The following is a 17,955-nucleotide window of genomic DNA, read 5'->3' as shown; positions in this document are numbered from 1 at the left end:
CACAGGCACCCCCGCACACACACGGGGGGGGGAGAACCCCACAGGTACCCCCGCACACACACGGGGGGGGGGAGAACCCCACAGGTACCCCCGCACACACACGGGGGGGGGGGAGAACCCCACAGGCACCCCCGCACACACACGGGGGGGGGAGAACCCCACAGGTACCCCCGCACACACACGGGGGGGGGAGAACCCCACAGGCACCCCCGCACACACATGGGGGGGGAGCCCCCCAGAGCCACCAACAGGCCCCGCACACAAGGCCCTCCAGCCCCCTCCCCAGGGGCAGCCCCGCAGGGACCCCACCGGCGTCACGCCGAGGGGCAGGCGCTCGCCCCCCACACGGACACGCGTGTGCAAGCCCCGGCAGCGCCACGCACACAGACACAGCCTGCAGCCGGGGGTGGCAGTTTTATTCTGCACGGCCTGGCCTCAGCCGGCCGCCACCATCTCCTTGACCCAGGCCAGAACACGCCGCACGCCCACGTACACGCTGTACTTGGCGGCTGCACAGGTCTTGTCGTAGCTGAGGATGCCGGCCGCGTACCAGGTGTCGTCGTCGGGGTCCTGCACAGCAAAGGCGCCACCGGCATCCCCATAGCACGTGTCCTCCCGCAGCTCGCTCATGCCCACGCAGAAGGTGTCATTGCTGAGGGTTGGCTGGATCCCGTAGGACCCGTTCCGCGCCTCGTAGTACTGCCGGCACCTCTCACCCTCTGCCACCGGCAGCATCACGTACTTCAGCATGCTGGGAGAGGCAAGGGTGGCGCCAAGGCCCCAGCCTGAGACGTAACCCACCCGCCCCGGGCGCACGTAGTCCTTCTGGGGCAGGCAGATGGGCATCACCTCCTCTCCGAGGAGCACCTTCTGCTTGAGCTTCAGCAGGGCCAGATCCACAGCCTCGGGGTAGCCGGGGTGCAGCACCACGCGCTCAATGCCCAGGGCAGGCTGCTTCTGGCTGCCCAGGAAGAGCTGCAGCGTGGGGGCGATCTCCTCCGGCTTGGTGTTCTCACTGTGGTTCAGGTAGACGTTCCTGCCCGTGGTCAGCAGCCACTGGTCACCAATGAGCGTGGCCCCCACGGTGAGGTTGTGGCGGGTCACCAGCCGGCCCTGCCAAGGGAAGCTGCCCTTCCTAGCCAGCAAGCCCCCGATGATGCGCTGCATCTGCCTGGGGGGGTTCTTCGGCTTCCCACACACTGCACGGGGCAAAGCGGGGCCCTGGTGAGCCTTCTGAGGCCAGCGGGCGCCGGATGCCTCCCAGCCCACAGCAGCCCCAGAGTCCAGCACTGAAGATGGGGGCTGTGAGCCACCCCTGCCACCCTTTGGCTGCCCAGACAGACCGCCCGCAGCCCCCCACCTCCCCTGCCGCTGACAGCCTCCGCTGCTGTGCTCTCACCTGGCTCACAGACAGGCATCTCCTTGCCGGCCTCAGGGCTCACCCATGCGTGGTCCTCATCGCACTTGTACATGCCTTTGAAGGGAGAGCAGAGTCAGCACCCCTGCCCTGCAAGGGGAGGAGACGGGCCCCGCAGCCAGGGAGGTGCAGAGGCACTCGGACCTCCGCAGGGCTTGGGTGTGCAGGGCAGCTACTCACGGCCCCGAGGAAGGGGCGGGGGGAGTGGGCTGCATCATCCAGTACTGGGGCAGCCCCTCGCATCTCTGGAGCCAGGGACAAGCCCCGTCCCCAGGTGCCCACACCGCGTGCCTCACCATCACCAGAGCTGCGAAGCTGGTAGTGCGGGTCGCAGCGGTACTTGATCAGGTGCTCCACGTAGCCATGTTCAATCTCCACCGGCTTTGCGCAGCTCCACTCTGCAGGCAGAGGATGCTCAGCTGGCCCAGAGGACGCAGCCCAGGACGTCACCCCCACCTCCGGCGGGTCCCTCCCCAGCCCTCTGTTCCCCACCCCACACTTGTCCCTGCCAGGCTGCCCCGGCTTGGTCCGAGCCCCAGTGCTCCCACCCTCGCTCTGGAAGGTACCGCTGGCAGTCGCAGCCTCCAGCGCAGTCCAGGCCAGGCCAGCAACCAGCAGCACTGCAGGTCTGCAGGGAGAGGGGGCACGCTCAGCAGAGGGCTCCTGCCCCCCTGCTCCTGCTCCGTGGGCCCCACCAGAACCAGGCTCGTGCTCTGTCCTGGGGGGCAGAGGGTCGACCCACGCCCCGCGTGCTGCCTGTTGGACACAGCCTGGAGAGGTCACCTGGGCCAGACCGGGACCCTGCTGCCGCGGGGGAGAGGCTGCAGCGCGGGGACCCGGAGCACTTCCAGGCCCAACATGGGTCCTGCCACAGCCCGCAGCAGCGCCGGGTCCCCAGCCAGGCAGGCAGGACAGACACAGCACCACTCACGCGCAGGGACACACCAACGTTGCTCACCCCATGCTTGTAGCTCCCTCTGCTCACGGCAGCCTCCTCCAGCCAGCGGATGCTGTTGAGGGCTCCCTCCCCATCCCTTTTATCGCCACCTCCCTGGCCCTGGCGCAGCCCCTGTGCTCCAGACCTCCTGACCCCGGCTGTGCAGCCAGCGCCTTTCCCAGCAGGAGCAGCACAGGCAGCCCCACCCGGCTCACAGCCAGCCTGGCAGAGGCTCCGGGACAGCTGCCAAGCTCCCGTGGGCAGCCAGCACGCCAAGGGTTTCCGGGATTTTGCAGCTACAAATACGTGGGAAGGGATCTGGCTGCAGATGCTGGTGTCCTGGTGTTACGGCACCAGCTGAGGTTCACAGAAAGCAGAGCCAGCCGCTGCCCCCTGCAAAACCGCCCTGTCCCACCACCAAGAGCTGTCCCTGCAGGGCAGCCGGCAGCCGCCCCGCTGCTGGCAGGTGAAGCCGGGGCGCGGTGCCACCCCGTCCCGCGCCTGGCTCTGCCCGCAGCCAGGGTGCATCTGGCCAGCCGCTCTGCAAAGCTGGGGCGCAGAGGGGTTGGGCGCCACCAGTGCCCTGGGCAGCGCCAGCCGAGCTGGCCGAGCGAGCGGTGCCGTGTGTCCTGTGCCAGCTCGCTGCAGGGCCAAGGCACCGCGGCCAAGCTGACCTCCTCCTGCAAGTACCCACCCCTTCCCACCGAGCAGGTTCCAGCCCCACGTCCTGGCAGCCTCTGGCCCCTCGGGTGCAGGTTGTTTGCCAGCAGAGGCGAGGGCCCAGCCCAGCCTTACGGGAACGCGTAGCAGCAATCACTGGCCAGCACCCAGCTGGATGCAGTCAGCAAAGCTGTCCAGAGCGCACCAACCCGCTTCAAGGAGCGGAGTCTGCTCCCAGCAGCACAACCAAGGGGTAGCGCGGAGGGAAGGGGACAGGCACCCACCCCCTTACCTCCCCCAGGGTGCCAGTGTTGCATTGTGTGCATCCCAGAACCGTCTGGAGCATGTGGGCCAGCCCCAGTCCTGCGCCGGCGAAGCCCGGAAGGCTGGGTGGGGGTCTTGCCAGTGCCCCTCCTGCCCATGGAGGCTCCAGTCCTTCAGTGAGTGGGGCTGGCAGTCCTGTTCCTCCCGTAAACGGGTCTGGTGCAGTGCTGCGATGCAATCCTGCTCCGCAGGGTGGATTGCGAGAGGCTGCCGAGGGAACGCTGTGTCCAGGTCAAGCCCTGTTGCTCAAGAAAGGCCTGAGATGACCGCAGGGAGTCCAGGGTAAAGTCAACACCGGAGGCCTCAAAACCAAAACCAACAGCTTCCAGAAGTCGGAACGAACAGGGCCTTTCCGTAACAAGTGAGAGGGCGTAACCGCAGCTATCTCCAAACATCTATGTACCGGCAGCAAAGCACAGAAGCGGTGCCCAGCACCTCCCAAGGGCCCAGCCTCAGGCAGAGGTCTCTGCAAGGGCAGCCCCAGCGAGCTCTGCGCGGATCCATCCCAGAGCCCGGCTACCCTGCAGCTTCTACCGCCGGGAAAAGATGCACTGACCAGGAAAGCATAAAGCGAGCTGATCCCGCTTGGCTGAGGAGAGCCAGGCTGCGTCCCTCTGACCCAAGGGGCATCCCCAGAGCAGCACACCGGACCAGGTGAGACAAACATTTATTGACACTCAGGTAGGAGCCAGGGCCGGCAGGTTTGTCACTGGACCACGTGCAGAGAGGGGAGGAGGGCAGGGCAGACCCTTCCACAGAGGCTGCGGCGCGGGAGGACCAGGCGGCAGGCAGAGCAGGCAGCACAGGCTGTGGGGTCCCTGGCAGACAGGACACGCAGCGCCCTGCCTGGCCCACGGCTCTGGGCAGTGACACCAGGGAAGGGGTGTCCTCCACAGGGCAGTGCTGCAGCGGGAGCTGGGGCACAGGGCTGGCCCCTCACCACCCAGCAGAGCCTCACCCAGCACTGGTTTCTGCTGGGGAGCCCAACGAACAGGAAAAGCAAAAATACGGCCCCGGACAGCAGCAACATGCGGAGGCCCCCTCCCCTGCTCCCCACCAATGCAGCCCCCGCTTCCCCTGTCTCTGACCCTTCTCAGGGGCTAGGACCAGGACCTCAGCTCCGTCCCAGCTCCTGCCCAGCGCTGGAAGCGTCAGACCTGTCCCTGCTTGGCCACGGCTCCTCCCGGCTGGACCTTGGTTCTGTGGCATGTCAGCACCGGTGATCTGCTCCAACTGCCTCCATGACGTTCTTGAACCCCTGCTCCCTAAGCAGGGACAGCGTGTGGCAGCTGGGCCAGCCTGGCACTGTGGCTCGGCCCCACGGTACCACTGCTCACGCACCAGCACGTGGCTGCCCAGAGCCACTCGGAGCCCTGGGGCTCCCTGGGCAGATGCCTGGCCCCTCACTCACCTCAGCAGCTCCTCCAGTTCCCGCTTCACTGCCCCCACCACCGGCGGCCCGTGGTACACAAGCGCCGTGTACATCTGCACAAGTGAGGCTCCAGCACGGATCTTCTCCAGGGCATCGTGCCCACTGCTCACCCCCCCGACCCCGACAATGGGCACCCGGCCTGCGGGCAGGCGCAGGGTCAGGACGGCACCGGCGGTGCCAGCACGCGCCCCCAGGGCCGGCTCTGCCCCTACCTCGCGTGAGGGAGTACATCTCCCTGATGGTCTGCGTGGAGAGCTCCCGCAGCGGCTTCCCGCTGAGGCCCCCGGGCTCCGTGCGCTGCCTGCTCCGGAGGCTGCTGGGGCGGCTCACGGTAGTGTTGCTGACAATCAGCCCGTCCACACCTAGCTGAGGGGGGCAGCAGCGTGAGAACACAGCTGCCACGAGCAGCCCCCACTCTTATCCCCAGGCTGCTAGGCCAGGACCCGCCACAGCAACATGCCTGGGGACAAAGCAGCTGCCCCTCACTGCCTGGACCATCCCCAAAGTCCAGGGCCCCATAGACTCAGAGCTACCCAGGACACCGCCCCTACGGCAGCCAGAGCAGGTCCACCCGTCCCTCAGAGAGGTGACTGCCCAGGAGCAGCCCAGTCCTGCCCCTGTGCCGTGCGACCTGAGGCAGGAGCCACGCCAGCCCAGCTCCTCACCAGCCTCCCCTTCGCACTTCCTCACCTCACAGACGACACTAGCGATGTCCTGCTTGTCCTGCGCGGTGAGATCAGGGGCAATCTTCACCAGCACGGCTGGTTTGTGCTCACAGGGCAGCACGTCCCTCTCTGCCAGCACCTGCCGGGGGGATGCACGGGGGCATAGAGCAGTGTGTGGTGCGAGAACACCTCCTGCCCCGGACCGGGGAGTTGCGTGCACCCCCTGCCACAGGCAGCACAGGGACAGGCCCTGCTCTCCTTACACAGCACTGCCGATGGGATGGGCACCCTACGGCACAGGGCCCAGAGCACACAACCCGCACAGGGCTGCGGCAGCTCCCGGCGCCGTGGGGCAGGCGGCTCGCTGACCCTTGCAGGGGCAGAGCGGAGGGAAGTGCCTCACTGCTCACAGGCCTGAATGCAGTGCCCCGGTGAACCCCGCGCTGGCAGCTGGTCCAGGGACATCTCAGTGGCCCGGCCCACCCCTCCAGGGAGCCGCCACGCTCCTCCTTGTGCCAGGGCAAACCCGCTGGCTAGAGCGGAGCAGGTGCTGCCAGGGAATGGGATGCCTCCAGTGCTGCAGCTGTGGTCCGGGCTGGCTGTCAGGGTCACCCACCTTGGTCAGCAGATCCCGCAGCTCAGCCTTGCCCTGCAGGTCTCGCAGCCCTGGGGTGTTTGGGCTGGACACGTTCACAACCAAGTAGTCTGCCAAAGGGCCCAGTGTCCGCACCCCAGCCACGTAGTCAGCTGCGGCATCAGTAGAGCTCTTGTTCTTGCCCAGGTTGACTCCAAGGGGCATCCCCGCTGGAACACAGACACAGCTGGACCAGGCAGCAGGACCAGCCACCACCCAAGGGGCCAGAGAGCCCGACAAGGGAGGCCCCAGGACCAGCTAAAACCAAGGTGGGGATATGCAGCCCACGTGTTTCACTGGGGTGGGCCTGGGACCGTCCTGCAGCCACAGGAGCGTCACCACAGCTGCCCCGGTGAGCACCGCCCTGCACCGCAGCCTCCAGCCTGGCCATCCAGCAGAGGCTGCGCTCGGAAACCGCCCAGCTGGGGCCCTATCGGCTTTGGGCAGCCTCAGCAGACACGTCCTGCCCAAAGCAGCAAGCCTGTATCACAGAGAAAATGGCAGGAAAAACGCACCTGCTCATAGTCCCAAAGGGAAGAGGCGACAGCCCCAAGAGGGTTCCTGCTCTCGAAAAGCACCTCGCTCTGGCCAGGGCCTTCCCGTGCCTGGACACTGGTGTTACACACCCTTCCTGGCCTACAGCTACCTGGGAGACCCCCAAACCCACCCTGCAGACCCCAGGAGCTTATTTATAAGCTTGTCTCACCACCAGTGAACCTGAGCTGCTTTTCCTGGCGGGCCCGCAGCCTGCGCTCCACCGCAACGTGGCCGTGGCTGTTAAATCCATACCTGCACCAAAACAGACGAGGTTCAGGGCTGGGCTGCTGTCCGCACGCCCTGAGCGGGACACAGGAGAAACAACAGACAGCCATACTGTCTCTGCAGCTCTGCTCAGCACATCCAACCCAGGAGTCACTGCAGCAGAGCCCAAATAAACGCCCTCCCTCCGGGCAGGCAGTCTGTGGCATGCCGCAGAGCAGCGGCCCTCAGACCCCACCTGTTAATGACCGCCTCGTCCTCCGCCAGCCGGAAGACCCTGGGTCTGGGGTTCCCCTCCTGGGGCTCGGGTGTGACTGTCCCCACTTCCACAAAGCCAAACCCCATCTCGTACAGCCCGTCCACAGCCTCGCCGTGCTTGTCGAAGCCAGCCGCCAGGCCCACCGGGTTGCGGAACCGCTGCCCGAGGACTCGCACCTCCTGCGGGGCAGGGGCTGGGTCACACGGGCAGCCGGGAGCCCGGAGGGCCAGAGCCCACCGACACCACCAGCCACAGCCAGGGCCTCGCTCCAGCCCCGCAGGAGTGGCCCCACCCGTGACCCCCTCCCCTCCCTTCCACTGCCCTGCCATTCCCCCAACACCCCCTCCGCCCGCCACCTCCCCTGGCCACCCTGCCATCCCCTCCCTCGGGCCTCCTCGCCCCCTGCCACCCATCCCGTGGCCCCCGGCCCCCCCGCCATCCATCCCCTCGCCCCCTGGCCACCCTGCCATCCCCCTGCCAACCCCCCGGGACCCCGCCACCCCCACGGGCCCTGCCAGGCCCCTGAACCCCCCCGGCCACTGCCCCCCGCCCCGAGGCCCCTGAAAACCCCCCCGGCCGCCCCCTCCGCGGAGCCGCACCAGCGCGGGGCCGTCGGGACGGGCGGGCGGCAGCAGCCCGAAGGCGGCGGCGCGCAGGGCCAGCCCGTGGGCGGCCTCCGGGGGGAGGGCGCGGAGCGCGGGCATCACCGCCGCGCAGAGCCGCTCGTCGCCCGCCGCCAGCGCCGAGCCCAGCAGCAGCCCGCAGCCTCCCAGCGCCGCGGCCAGCGCCCGCAGCCGCCCCTGCGCCAGGTCGTGGTCAGCAGCGGTACCGGCACCGCACCGCGCCTCGCCCGCACCCCATTCCGGCACCCCACCCCGCCCCGCCCGCACCCTGTACCGCCACCTCACCGCGCCCCGCTCCGCCCCGGCCCCCCGCCCCGGCTCCCGCCAGCAGGCCCCGGCCCCCCACCCCGCCCCGGCTCCCGCCAGCAGGCCCCGGCCCCCCACCCCGCCCCGGCTCCCGCCAGCAGGCCCCGGCCCCCCACCCCGCCCCGGCTCCCGCCAGCAGGCCCCGGCCCCCCACCCCGCCCCGGCTCCCGCCAGCAGGCCCCGGGACCTCCGCCGCCCCTCCGCCCCCGGGCCGCTCACGCGCAGCGGCGCCGCCATCTGCTCGGGCCGACACGTGGAGGAGCACTTCCGGCATCTCGACCCGGCGATTGGCGGAGGCCGGGCCCTCCCGGCCAGTAGAAGCGCAGCAGGACTCGGGGCGGGCAGCCGGATCGCCCTACCAACGGCAGGGGGCGGTCCGGCGGGGGCGGGGCCCGGCGCCCGCCCGCATGCACCCGCGGCAGGGGGGGGACCGCAGCCCCGCAGCGGCCCGTGACCGCATCCCGCGGCCCAGGCGGACACCGCTGCTCTCACCAGCCTCGGCTTTATTAGGATCCAACCCGCGAGATACAAATCAACCACAAACCCCGGAAAAGCAGCGTGAAAGCGTCCCGACCCGGTGCGCGACAGCGGGCAGCGCTCAGCAGCCCCTCCCGCCGGCGCCGCGGCCAGCCCTCAGCCGTCCCCTGGTCGGGGGGCACGGTTCCCGCCCCCTTCCCTCGACCTCCGCTCTCCGTACAGGCCCACCCGCGTGCTGCGCTCCTGCGAAGAGGGAGCAGACCCCGCCGAGGACGCAGCGAAGGCCACCGAGGGCTCCCCGGGAGTCCGGTGGGAGCAAGAGACGACGCCAGCTTCCCGGGCAAACCGCAACGGACAGCGCTGCAGCCAGGGAGACGGCAGAAGTGCGGGCGTGCAGCGCAGCCTCAAGGGCACTGCCGCTCCTCAGGACCGCGCTCCCTGCCTCGGCACAGCTCTCCCGCGTACCGACCTGCACCGACAGTCTCACAGGATTCTCCACAGTTCACCTGGAGCACAAGGACCGGGAACGCGGCAGCATTTGGTTTGAGTACAGCAGGAAGAGAGCTCAAGAAGAAGAGCGCATTCGAGGTTAATAGAGGAAACCAATTTCAAGGGGAATCTGTTTCAGAGAGAAGAAGCTGTCACAGCTCCTGCCCCTCACACTGGAGTTACAGCCCAGGCAGTCTTAGGTTTTCTTCTTCAGCTCCTCAAATCTCCGAGAAAGATCATCAAAGTCAATGTCTTCAGAGGCAGAAGAGTTGGCGCCGGCAGACGCTGTTGGCAGCGTATCTGGCACGGATGGTAATTCAGGCAGCACAAAGTTATCAAAGGTATTAGGAGCTGCAACTTTTGGTTTAGGAGAAGCTTCTGACTTGGGCCCGGGCCCTATTTGGAGTAAGAGACACAACATCTCACCTCACCAGGCCAAGCAGAGCCACACAGAACAGAGGTCGCTCTACCAAAAAGCCAGTACCAATGTATTTTTCTGACCACGACCAGCGGCCACACGCCTCCAACTGCGTGCAGACTCAACGGGGACTGTATGGCCACGAGGGGCTGCAGCCATGGCAGATCCCAACTGGTGACACTATCCTACGGCTGCACCAGACAGCAGGAGATCCCCTTCCACGGCCCGTAGCCTGCTGCGGGGGGGCTGAAGCTCCCACATGCCCATACTGGCTGGACTGCATCATGAGGATTCAAAGTCCTGGTTCTCTCCATTCCAGCACCTCCTGAACACACACGCGTGTATCACGTGCTGTCACCCAGCTGTCAAAACGGCCAGAAAGCCAGATCCAGTGCCCCCATAGGCCTATCTTCTTCAGCACGCATCACCAACACTCCGCAGAGGACTCTATCATATCGTTCACAATCCTCGCTGGAGTTGGCAAGGGGCTACTTATTCCAAAAACACCTCTCTGCCCATATCAAGCGCTAGAGATAAGTGCTTTCAAAACACACAGAGCAGGATCATGCAGTACAGGGCAGGAGAATTTTGTTATGAACCAGTTATGATGATGAAGCACCTCGTAAGCCTTGAGGCAGGTGGACCTTAGGAGTACGAGTCCTGCTGTGTTGTATGCAGCCTCAGCACTGACATTAAGACAAACATGTCTCCCCTCTTAGTGCTTACTTCTCTCATTCTGTTGCTGCAGAACAACATTATTTACATTGTGTAAAAATCCATTATCACCTAGAGCTGTTGCTTTCTCATTTTATCCTGCAACGCCCTACACTGGGTCTGATGAGACAGCTTAAACTGGAGACCCAGTACTGACTCTGAAGTCAAACCCTAGTTCTTGCATTTCCCAGCGGCAGTTTGGATCCTCCCTTGAGAGGATGCTCTTCATTTCTGTCAGAGTCCTCTCCAAACTCTCTTGCTCTCAAGGTGTGTCGAGTTCTACACGCTGTTCCCTACATGGAAAGCTCCCTCCCAGGGACATGAGGATCCCAAGCTAACTACAGCCCCTAACCACCCCAGGTTTCCTGTATCTCTTGACATACTCACCAGCCACCGGCGCAGAAGCGTCCTTGTCAGCATTAAGCTCATCGATCTGGAAAAGACTTTCAGTTACTACAGCTCTCTGCTAGCAGGCACAGAATCACACAGGTGCGCAGGCACTGCTCCTGGGGAACAGCAGCCGCACCACCCCCACACAGAGACACGCATACCCCGCCTCCCCAAGAAGGCAGGCAACCCTGGCTTCCAGCAGGCTTGGAAGAATCTGCCTCTCTTCCCAAGAACAGGAGGCAGCACTTCAACTTTCCTCTCCCTGTCAATCAAAGCAGCTTCATGTTCTGGAACTGGATAAACAGAGCATATCCACTAGCAGGTCCAAAACATTTATCAGGGGTGTAAGCGGGAAAAGACTGCCCTCTTCATCCACATAGTCACAGCTACTGCTTCCTTTCCTTCGTGAACAATATGGGTCCTCATAACCAGTAGCAAGGTACAACACGGCCCCATCTCAGGTCTCGGTCCAGCTGGGACAACGGCGCATGGCACGGCCAGTGGTGCTGGCAGAACTCCTTATTCCCTGTGGGCTGCAGTCAGTGCCGTCTACCTCTACCAGCTAACAACCACCGCACCTCTGCCTGCGCTTCCTGAGCTCAAAGGCTGCTGCGCAGCTAGTACAAGGTGTTTGCGCACACAGGCGCTTGGCTATGCTCGTCCCTACTCAGGATACTGCAAAAACAAGCAGCACGTCACTGAAAGCAAAATGAGAGGCATGATCATGAACTGCAGCACCAAAAACACAGACAAACATAGAAAGAGAAGACTCCAGCCTCTCCTCTGTTGTCCCCAAGGACTGAGAAGAGTCTGGAAAAGGAAGAGTGTTTAAACATACATCATCTGGTCAGCCAAAATCTTCATCCAGGCTAACTATGAATTAGTTCAAAAGCCATAATTAACCAGACTGAAGGTGATAAAGCCTTCACATTGAAAAAAAACACCAGAATTTGTGGACTCAACTGTTTATCACCACTTTCTCAATGCAGTAACACAGATCTTGGCGTTCCTTTGCAGCCAAAACACACAACTGATTGAGGAACTTCTCACAAGTCCTTCTCCCATCTCATGCACTCAGTGATTCACCACACCCACAAGCAATGCCAAGCACCACCCCAAAAGCTCCAAAGGTCAACAGCAATGTGCTTAATAAACATTTGCCTTTTCTGTGGCTACCACTGCACTCTGAGGTTCTCTCTGCTGCCTATAAGGGCAATTCAGCTCAGGCACTTACAGACTCGTATGCTGGCGGGGTTGCTGGAACGGGTGGTGGATGGATGTTACTGAAAGGCTGGTAGGTCCCCACTGGTAGGCCACTGAAGTTCTCCTGTACAGAGAGATTACAGTCACGCACCAGACTACTCACCTGGGAAATTGACCATGGGACACAATAAACCTGCAGCTGCTATGGGAGTCAGAGAAAGCAGTAGTCTAAGATAAATGCAGGCACATACCCAACCTTATACAGCTCGTACTTAATACTCGAGAACCTTTTCCTAGGAAGTCAAATGTAGTCACCTGCAGCAACCAGACCCAGCTAACAGGACTGTGCGTTACTCTAAAGAACCAGCACGACAGAACACTTCATCTTTCAAGGCATTAGGAGCATCAGGACAAAAGAGGGTAATACCCTGCCTCAGGCACACCTGAGCTGTTTCTCCCAAGTGCAGTATTACAAAACAGGAAGAAGGTCTCTGGCTCACTTGTAACACAACAGTGCCCCAGACACCTAGACTTGGCACAAGCCCTCAGCACATTTATGCCTGGGCCTGCAGCCAGCTGATGATACTTGGTGCAGATTTTCCACCAAAAAAAAACCCCAAACAAACAAAAAAAACCAAACCAACAACAACAACAAAACCAAACAAAAAAAAAACCAAAACCACAAAAAAAACCCAAAACACTGCAGCATTGCTGGGACCATATTAAGACTCCAAGCCACCCCACTGTTCTGCTACCCTCCAGTCCACACTGATATACTGTAAACGACTGAATTCAGCAAATGGTGCTCTTTTCAGCTCCCTTCACAACAAGTCATCTCCAAGAGCCATCAGCCTGGTCTCCTCCCCTTGCGGGTCTGAAGGCGCAGCACTTCCGCGTTTTTCTGTGCTGTTCCCACTCCACAAAAACTCACCTGATTTTCTTGACTGACTCTCGGCACACTGCCAGCCTACCAACTCCAAAGTGCGGCTCCAACCCCTGGTCAAAAGCCTGACAGCCAGAAGACTGCCTCAGGAGTTAAGTCTGGACTGCTCTGTGTCCTGAAGACAAAGAGGGCTGGCTGGAGATCAGGGGTAGGAACCTCCACAGTCAAGAAGCAACATGAAGCTTCAGCTGCACTGCCAACAATTTTCGTCCCACACACTCTAAGCAACACAAACAGCCTTCTGACACATCAAGCCGTCAGGTACAGACACCTCCCCATCAGCAGGCACAAGGCTAAGCATTACAGTCGGAGTCTTCCATAGAAAAAGGGAATGCTCAAAGCAAAGGCACTTACCGGTCCCTTTGGAGGCGGATAGGAGAAGGGTGGATTTGGTGCTGGCATGGGCATAGGCATTATCACTGGCATGGGTACTAGTCCATCATGACCAACCAGCGGGGCTGTAAATCCACCACCTCCTCCCCCTCCATGGCCGCCCTTCTTCACATCATCTGTGAATCCCACATCAATCAGATCTGCCTCTCCACCTGCAGGGGCTTCAGCCTGGAGAGGGTGGAAGAATTCTGCTCACCAACACATCTCTATTCTGATCGCAGCCCTCTGAACAGCATTAGATGCAACGTTTGGGACTGGACAAGATGGGACAACACAACAAGGACAGAACAGACAGCAGCTACACGGTGACATTAACGAAAATGAAAAAGGGACCCAGACTATAGCATGACTGACTACAGCCACGTGCCATAGGGCTGTGGGAAGCAGCAGGGATCGTGCTTTGCTATGGCTGTCTAGAAGAAACCAAAGCACAATTACCACCAAACTTGCTGCAACACCTCAGCCCTGTGCTCTGAAAGCCTGCACAGCACTGACAGGACATTTCAGCCACTGGAGCACAGAAGGGAGCTCCAACCTTGCAAATCCCTCACTCACCATCACCACCGAGTCAGGCTCATAGGGCACATTGTAGTTCTTGGCAATCTCGATGAGGTATCTCTCCACTAGAATCTTGGGCGGCGCCTCCACGCTCAGCTTGTGCATCAGCTGGAACACAAGGATGCAGAGACACTCAGTGGGACAGGGGCAGCGCGGCACAGCAGAGCTCTATCCCAGCCAGGGCCAGCTGCTGTGGGGAGCACAGGGCAGCCTTGGGGCGGCCTTTCCTCCCAGTACGGGGCTGCTGCAGAGGAGGCTGCTGGCAACCACAGGCCTGGGCTCCACGTGCCCTGCTCCTCTCTATCCACAGCCAGCACAGCAGGGCCCTGCCTGCCAGTGACCTCAGCACTATGCTCCCGTGCAGGCAGGCTCCCAGCAGCACAGCGGCCCACCCTGCTCTGCAGTGATCCACAGGCATCAGCCACTGTCCACAGGAAAAAGGGGCAGAAAGCCACAGCAGGCACGTCTGTTCTGCCAGCTCCAGCTGGCTGCAGCTGTTCCACCAGCTCATTACCCTGTCATTGACTGTCCCAATCTGGTTGGTCCGGCACAGCTTCCCGTACTCCTTGCTGTACTTGGCACACAGCTGGTCAGCAACCTGCAGCAGGAGAGAAATTCTGGGAACGCACACACCCTTGTTTTCCCCCACCACACACCGCACATCTACTACAGCCTCTACAGCTGCCCACCTCCCCCTGGCAAGCCTCATTTCTGCCACTGAGCGCTCCAGCTGGGCAGCCTTAGCCATCCCTCGTGCTCCAGGGACACCTGTACCAGGGTCTCCATCTGCAGAGCCCATAAAAACATGTCCTCTGCCTTAATGACACAGCGTCCCAGATGAAGACTTCCACCAGCATCACCTCGACCCTGCACACACAACACGCCTCAAAGAACCTTACTCACAATCTTCAACTCAGCCACTTCTGACTGGAGTCGTGGTGCAGCCCAAATCAGCGTAGATACTGCTTCTGCCAGGCCAGAGTCCAGCTCCCTAAGGACAACAGAAGACAATCCTATCTCGACATCAAGAACCTAGCCTTTGCTGCCCTCAATCTGCTTAGCCTGAAAGTCCCCATCCTCCACACTGGGCTCCAGAGTCTTCCCCGCCTGGGGAAGAAAAGGTCTCTGGAAGCCCAGCGGGTGCCCATCTGTATCCCAGGCCTGCCCCCTCTGAGCAGCAGCCCTCCCTGAGCCCAGGCAGCCTGGACCCTCTCCCACAGCACGCCCTCCAGGCCAGAGCTTACTTCATGGACTGAATCAAGCCAAAGCGGGCTAGCAGCAGATCGCAGTACAGCTCCAGGATCTCCATGGCCTCCACAAGGTAATCTTCACGGATGATGTGCTCCACACGAATCCTGGCACGCTCATCTTTTCCGGCTGCCAGATAATCTGCAATCTCCTTCCTCGCCTTCTGGGCCAACTCAGCTAGGCACATATCCCCAAGGCCAGTCACTGTACTGGCAGGGGCTGCTGCCTCCACACCCACCCACAGCCCCCACCACACACAAAGCCATCCTGAGCTTCTCTCTCTGCTTCGTCAAGCCTCTGCAGTGCAAGACACTGAGCCATGGCTTGTGGAGCCCTTGTGTCTAGGTCTCAGCACACTAACTCATGGGAGAAAGGCCAGTGGGCTTTTAGCTGCTAGAAACGCTCCTACACCTTCAACTTCCCTGCAGAGTCAATCAGCACAGGTGGGGAGAGCCTCCCCCAGCACCCAGGAAGCTCCCCACTGTGCTACGGGCACAGAAGGCCCAGGCAAGACCCTCTGGGGCAAAATGGCGTGTTCCTCCATACACAGCCCACAGCTACCTCCCCACGCACCCCATAAATTGCATTCTGACACCTGCCAGAAAGGCAGATAGAGACCACGTTGTGGCCAACCTGCTCCTCTGGGTACTCCCACACCGGGGCAGACTGCAAGACCTGGGTCCAGCAAGGAAGAGTAAAAGTCTGCTCCATACTTGGCCCATGAAAGTACCCTGACTCCAGAAAAATATTCTCCTCAAGTCTCCTGAGCCCCAAAAGCATCCTGGGTCACACCTGCCCCCTCAAATACTCACTCTTCTTTTTCTCCAGCAGTTTGAGGCGATTGATGACAAGGCGCAGGTTGACTCGCAAGCGCTCAGCCTTGAACCCAGAGCCCAACATGATAAACACCTTCTGTAGGAGAAGAGAAGAAGGTCACTGGAACCAAGAGCTGTTGGTCACCCTGGAAAGACACCAGTCACTGGTTTACTCGGGTGAAACAAACAGATTTCTCCAAACAAACAGGTATAGGACTGCTACTCCTGAATCTGGTTATTTACAACTGACTGGACCTACAGCACTCATCATTTCCTTTCCTGCTTGTAAACCCTGCACCTAACCGAAGCCAACAGGGAATAGAAACCTCCTGCACAGTCTCATTCCGACAGACTGAATCTCAATGCCAGAAACAGATGTCAGGGGATCAAAAACTGGGGCTACTCCGTAAATAGGAACAGGGTTAGAAAACACATCCTAAACCAAGAAGTTAAAGGCCTGGGTCTCTTGGCTCTAGAGAGGTGACACTAGCCACTGACGTGAATACCAGAGAACAGTAAAGTTCTAAGAATGTTAGACAAACATCTACCAGCAGAAGTCTAGGAAAATGGGACTGTACCACAGTTCAGTAAGCTGAGCTTCCCGAGATGGCATTTTGAGTTTCCATTCAGCCCTAGATTTCTAAGAAGCCTAAGTGGAAAAAACCCTCAGATGTCAGAATAGACAGCGTAGCTGCTACAAGACATGCTTTCATTCACTTACTGGGAAAGGTGAGGGAGGTAAACCAATGCCTCAAGATGCCACCTGTGACAACTATCACGCAGTCAAATCCTCTCTCTCCCCTCTGTGTTACTTCATTGACAAAACCACATTTTTAAAAAAACATGAAAGTCATCTGCAAGAACTAAGCCAACCTCTGTCCTATTAATACACAAGTTGTAAAACAGCTGTATGATTAACCCAAGAACTGTACAAACTAAGGCTGAATCAGAAGCAGAAAGCTGCCATTCCATATTCCCCACACTCTTCCTGCTTACTGAACACGTGCTCTGGCACTTCTCCAGTCTCTCATGAGCCAGTTCAACTCATTACTCCTACAGAAAACTAACTCAAGACACTTTATTATGGCATTTTGTTATGCTGAGCTGCTCATCAAAAATCCTTCCTTAAGAGCTATCACATAGAAAGACCTTGGCTTGTACCTGAAGGACACATTGGGGTAGACTTTTGGACAGCAACAGCATTTTGTGTGTAACTAGTGATTTATGTAAGACTTATTACTAACTAGAGTACATCCAGTTTATTTAGCTGATCTAGTCACACATCAATACAGTTATTTCAATGACGAACAGAACCAACCAAGCTCAAAAACCCCACTGCTACAGAAATGTATATGCATGATATAAGACTGGTGCCATAAAAAGCAAGTTTTGCCCTTTTGTAACTGGAATGCACTCCTACAACATTAAGATAACTTTACAGTGCTGCAAGAAACAGTCTCAGCACGAGCTACAGCGTCTCTGTAAAAACACCTATTAAATAACTATTCTGAGTAACAACAAACCCTTTTACAGTTTAGTTCAAAATACAGTCATTAAGTAGCAGCCAGCTCAGCGGTCATTCTTTGGCAACCCTCCTGCTGCCATTCCAAAAAGTTCTTTCGCCCCCACCGCCCGCATGAGGCTCTCAGCCACGCAGCTGCAGAAAGCCCGGTCCAACGCCCCCTTCCCCGCACCTCGCCCTCCCAGCGCTTCCCGCGGACGGGCTGCTGCTCCCACGGGCCGTAACCAGCCTTTACCGCAGCCGCCCGACGGCCGGGGCCAGGCCAGAGGAGCGCGCAGGCAGCGCGGAGGCCCCGGGTTAGCTCCACCGGCCCAGCTGCGGCCCGACGGGGCTGAGGGGGAGAGGGCGCCCGCCCTCCCCGCTGCCGCTCCCGGCGAGCCGCCGAGGGAACTCCCCACAGTACGGGCGGGGCCGGCAACCCCCTCGCTACCAGGACCTCCTCGGCCACCGAGCGCGCCCCACCGCCCCGAGCCCGGCAGCGCCAGCCCCGCTCACCGGCCGCCCCTCTGCGCAGGCTTCGGGCACCCAAAATGGCGGGACCCACCGGGCCGCCTCACCGCGTGCGGAGGGATCCACGAAGCCGGCGCTCCCCCCTCCCTACCCCGGGCACGACCGAGCTGGCGCGGCGCGGGACGTGTCCGCGGGACGTGTCTGCCGCACCGGCGCGGCGGCGCCCCGGGAAAGAGGCGGCAGCGGCACAAGCGAAAAGAGCGGCACTGGGGGACTCAATGACCCAGCGGAGGGATTCCTGCTGTGACAGCGTGTGGCT

At 60.7% G+C, this 17,955-nt stretch overlaps 3 protein-coding genes across 5 annotated transcripts; all 3 read right to left on the bottom strand.

Annotated features, from left to right (window-relative positions):
• Positions 1–395: 395 nt before the first annotated feature.
• On the bottom strand, positions 396–2,396 carry LOC104480212 (haptoglobin-like). The gene is made up of 5 exons (XM_086758186.1): positions 2,376–2,396; positions 1,984–2,045; positions 1,714–1,815; positions 1,400–1,474; positions 396–1,199 (listed from the first exon to the last, which is right to left on the bottom strand). Exons 1-5 carry the CDS (start codon positions 2,378–2,380, stop codon positions 436–438), a joined length of 1,008 nt encoding a protein of 335 aa, XP_086614312.1. The 5' UTR covers positions 2,381–2,396; the 3' UTR covers positions 396–435.
• Positions 2,397–3,988: 1,592 nt separating this feature from the next.
• On the bottom strand, positions 3,989–8,253 carry DHODH (dihydroorotate dehydrogenase (quinone)). Its single transcript, XM_086758430.1, has 8 exons — positions 7,687–8,253; positions 7,067–7,266; positions 6,776–6,858; positions 6,052–6,239; positions 5,461–5,574; positions 4,983–5,136; positions 4,750–4,909; positions 3,989–4,603 (listed from the first exon to the last, which is right to left on the bottom strand). Exons 1-8 carry the CDS (start codon positions 8,251–8,253, stop codon positions 4,549–4,551), a joined length of 1,521 nt encoding a protein of 506 aa, XP_086614556.1. The 3' UTR covers positions 3,989–4,548.
• An 805-nt stretch (positions 8,254–9,058) lies between these two features.
• IST1 (IST1 factor associated with ESCRT-III) lies at positions 9,059–17,896 on the bottom strand. Of its 3 annotated transcripts, none has more exons than XM_086758184.1 (10): positions 17,682–17,896; positions 15,662–15,761; positions 14,846–15,026; positions 14,505–14,592; positions 14,116–14,199; positions 13,599–13,709; positions 13,005–13,211; positions 11,739–11,831; positions 10,502–10,547; positions 9,059–9,378 (listed from the first exon to the last, which is right to left on the bottom strand). In XM_086758184.1, the coding sequence occupies exons 2-10, from the start codon at positions 15,747–15,749 to the stop codon at positions 9,179–9,181; spliced, it is 1,098 nt and encodes a 365-aa protein (XP_086614310.1). In that variant the 5' UTR covers positions 15,750–15,761; positions 17,682–17,896; the 3' UTR covers positions 9,059–9,178. The 3 variants fall into 3 exon arrangements, with proteins under 3 accessions (XP_086614310.1, XP_086614309.1, XP_086614311.1); XM_086758183.1 differs by having other exon boundaries at positions 15,662–15,810; positions 17,682–17,895; XM_086758185.1 differs by lacking the exon at positions 17,682–17,896 and adding an exon at positions 17,359–17,375.
• Positions 17,897–17,955: the final 59 nt, after the last annotated feature.

Source organism: Chlamydotis macqueenii, chromosome 13, assembly GCF_036417535.1.
Source record: "Chlamydotis macqueenii isolate bChlMac1 chromosome 13, bChlMac1.mat, whole genome shotgun sequence".
NCBI lineage: Eukaryota > Metazoa > Chordata > Aves > Otidiformes > Otididae > Chlamydotis > Chlamydotis macqueenii.
Note: the sequence above shows the minus strand (reverse complement) of the source record. Positions and strands in the feature narration are given on the sequence as shown.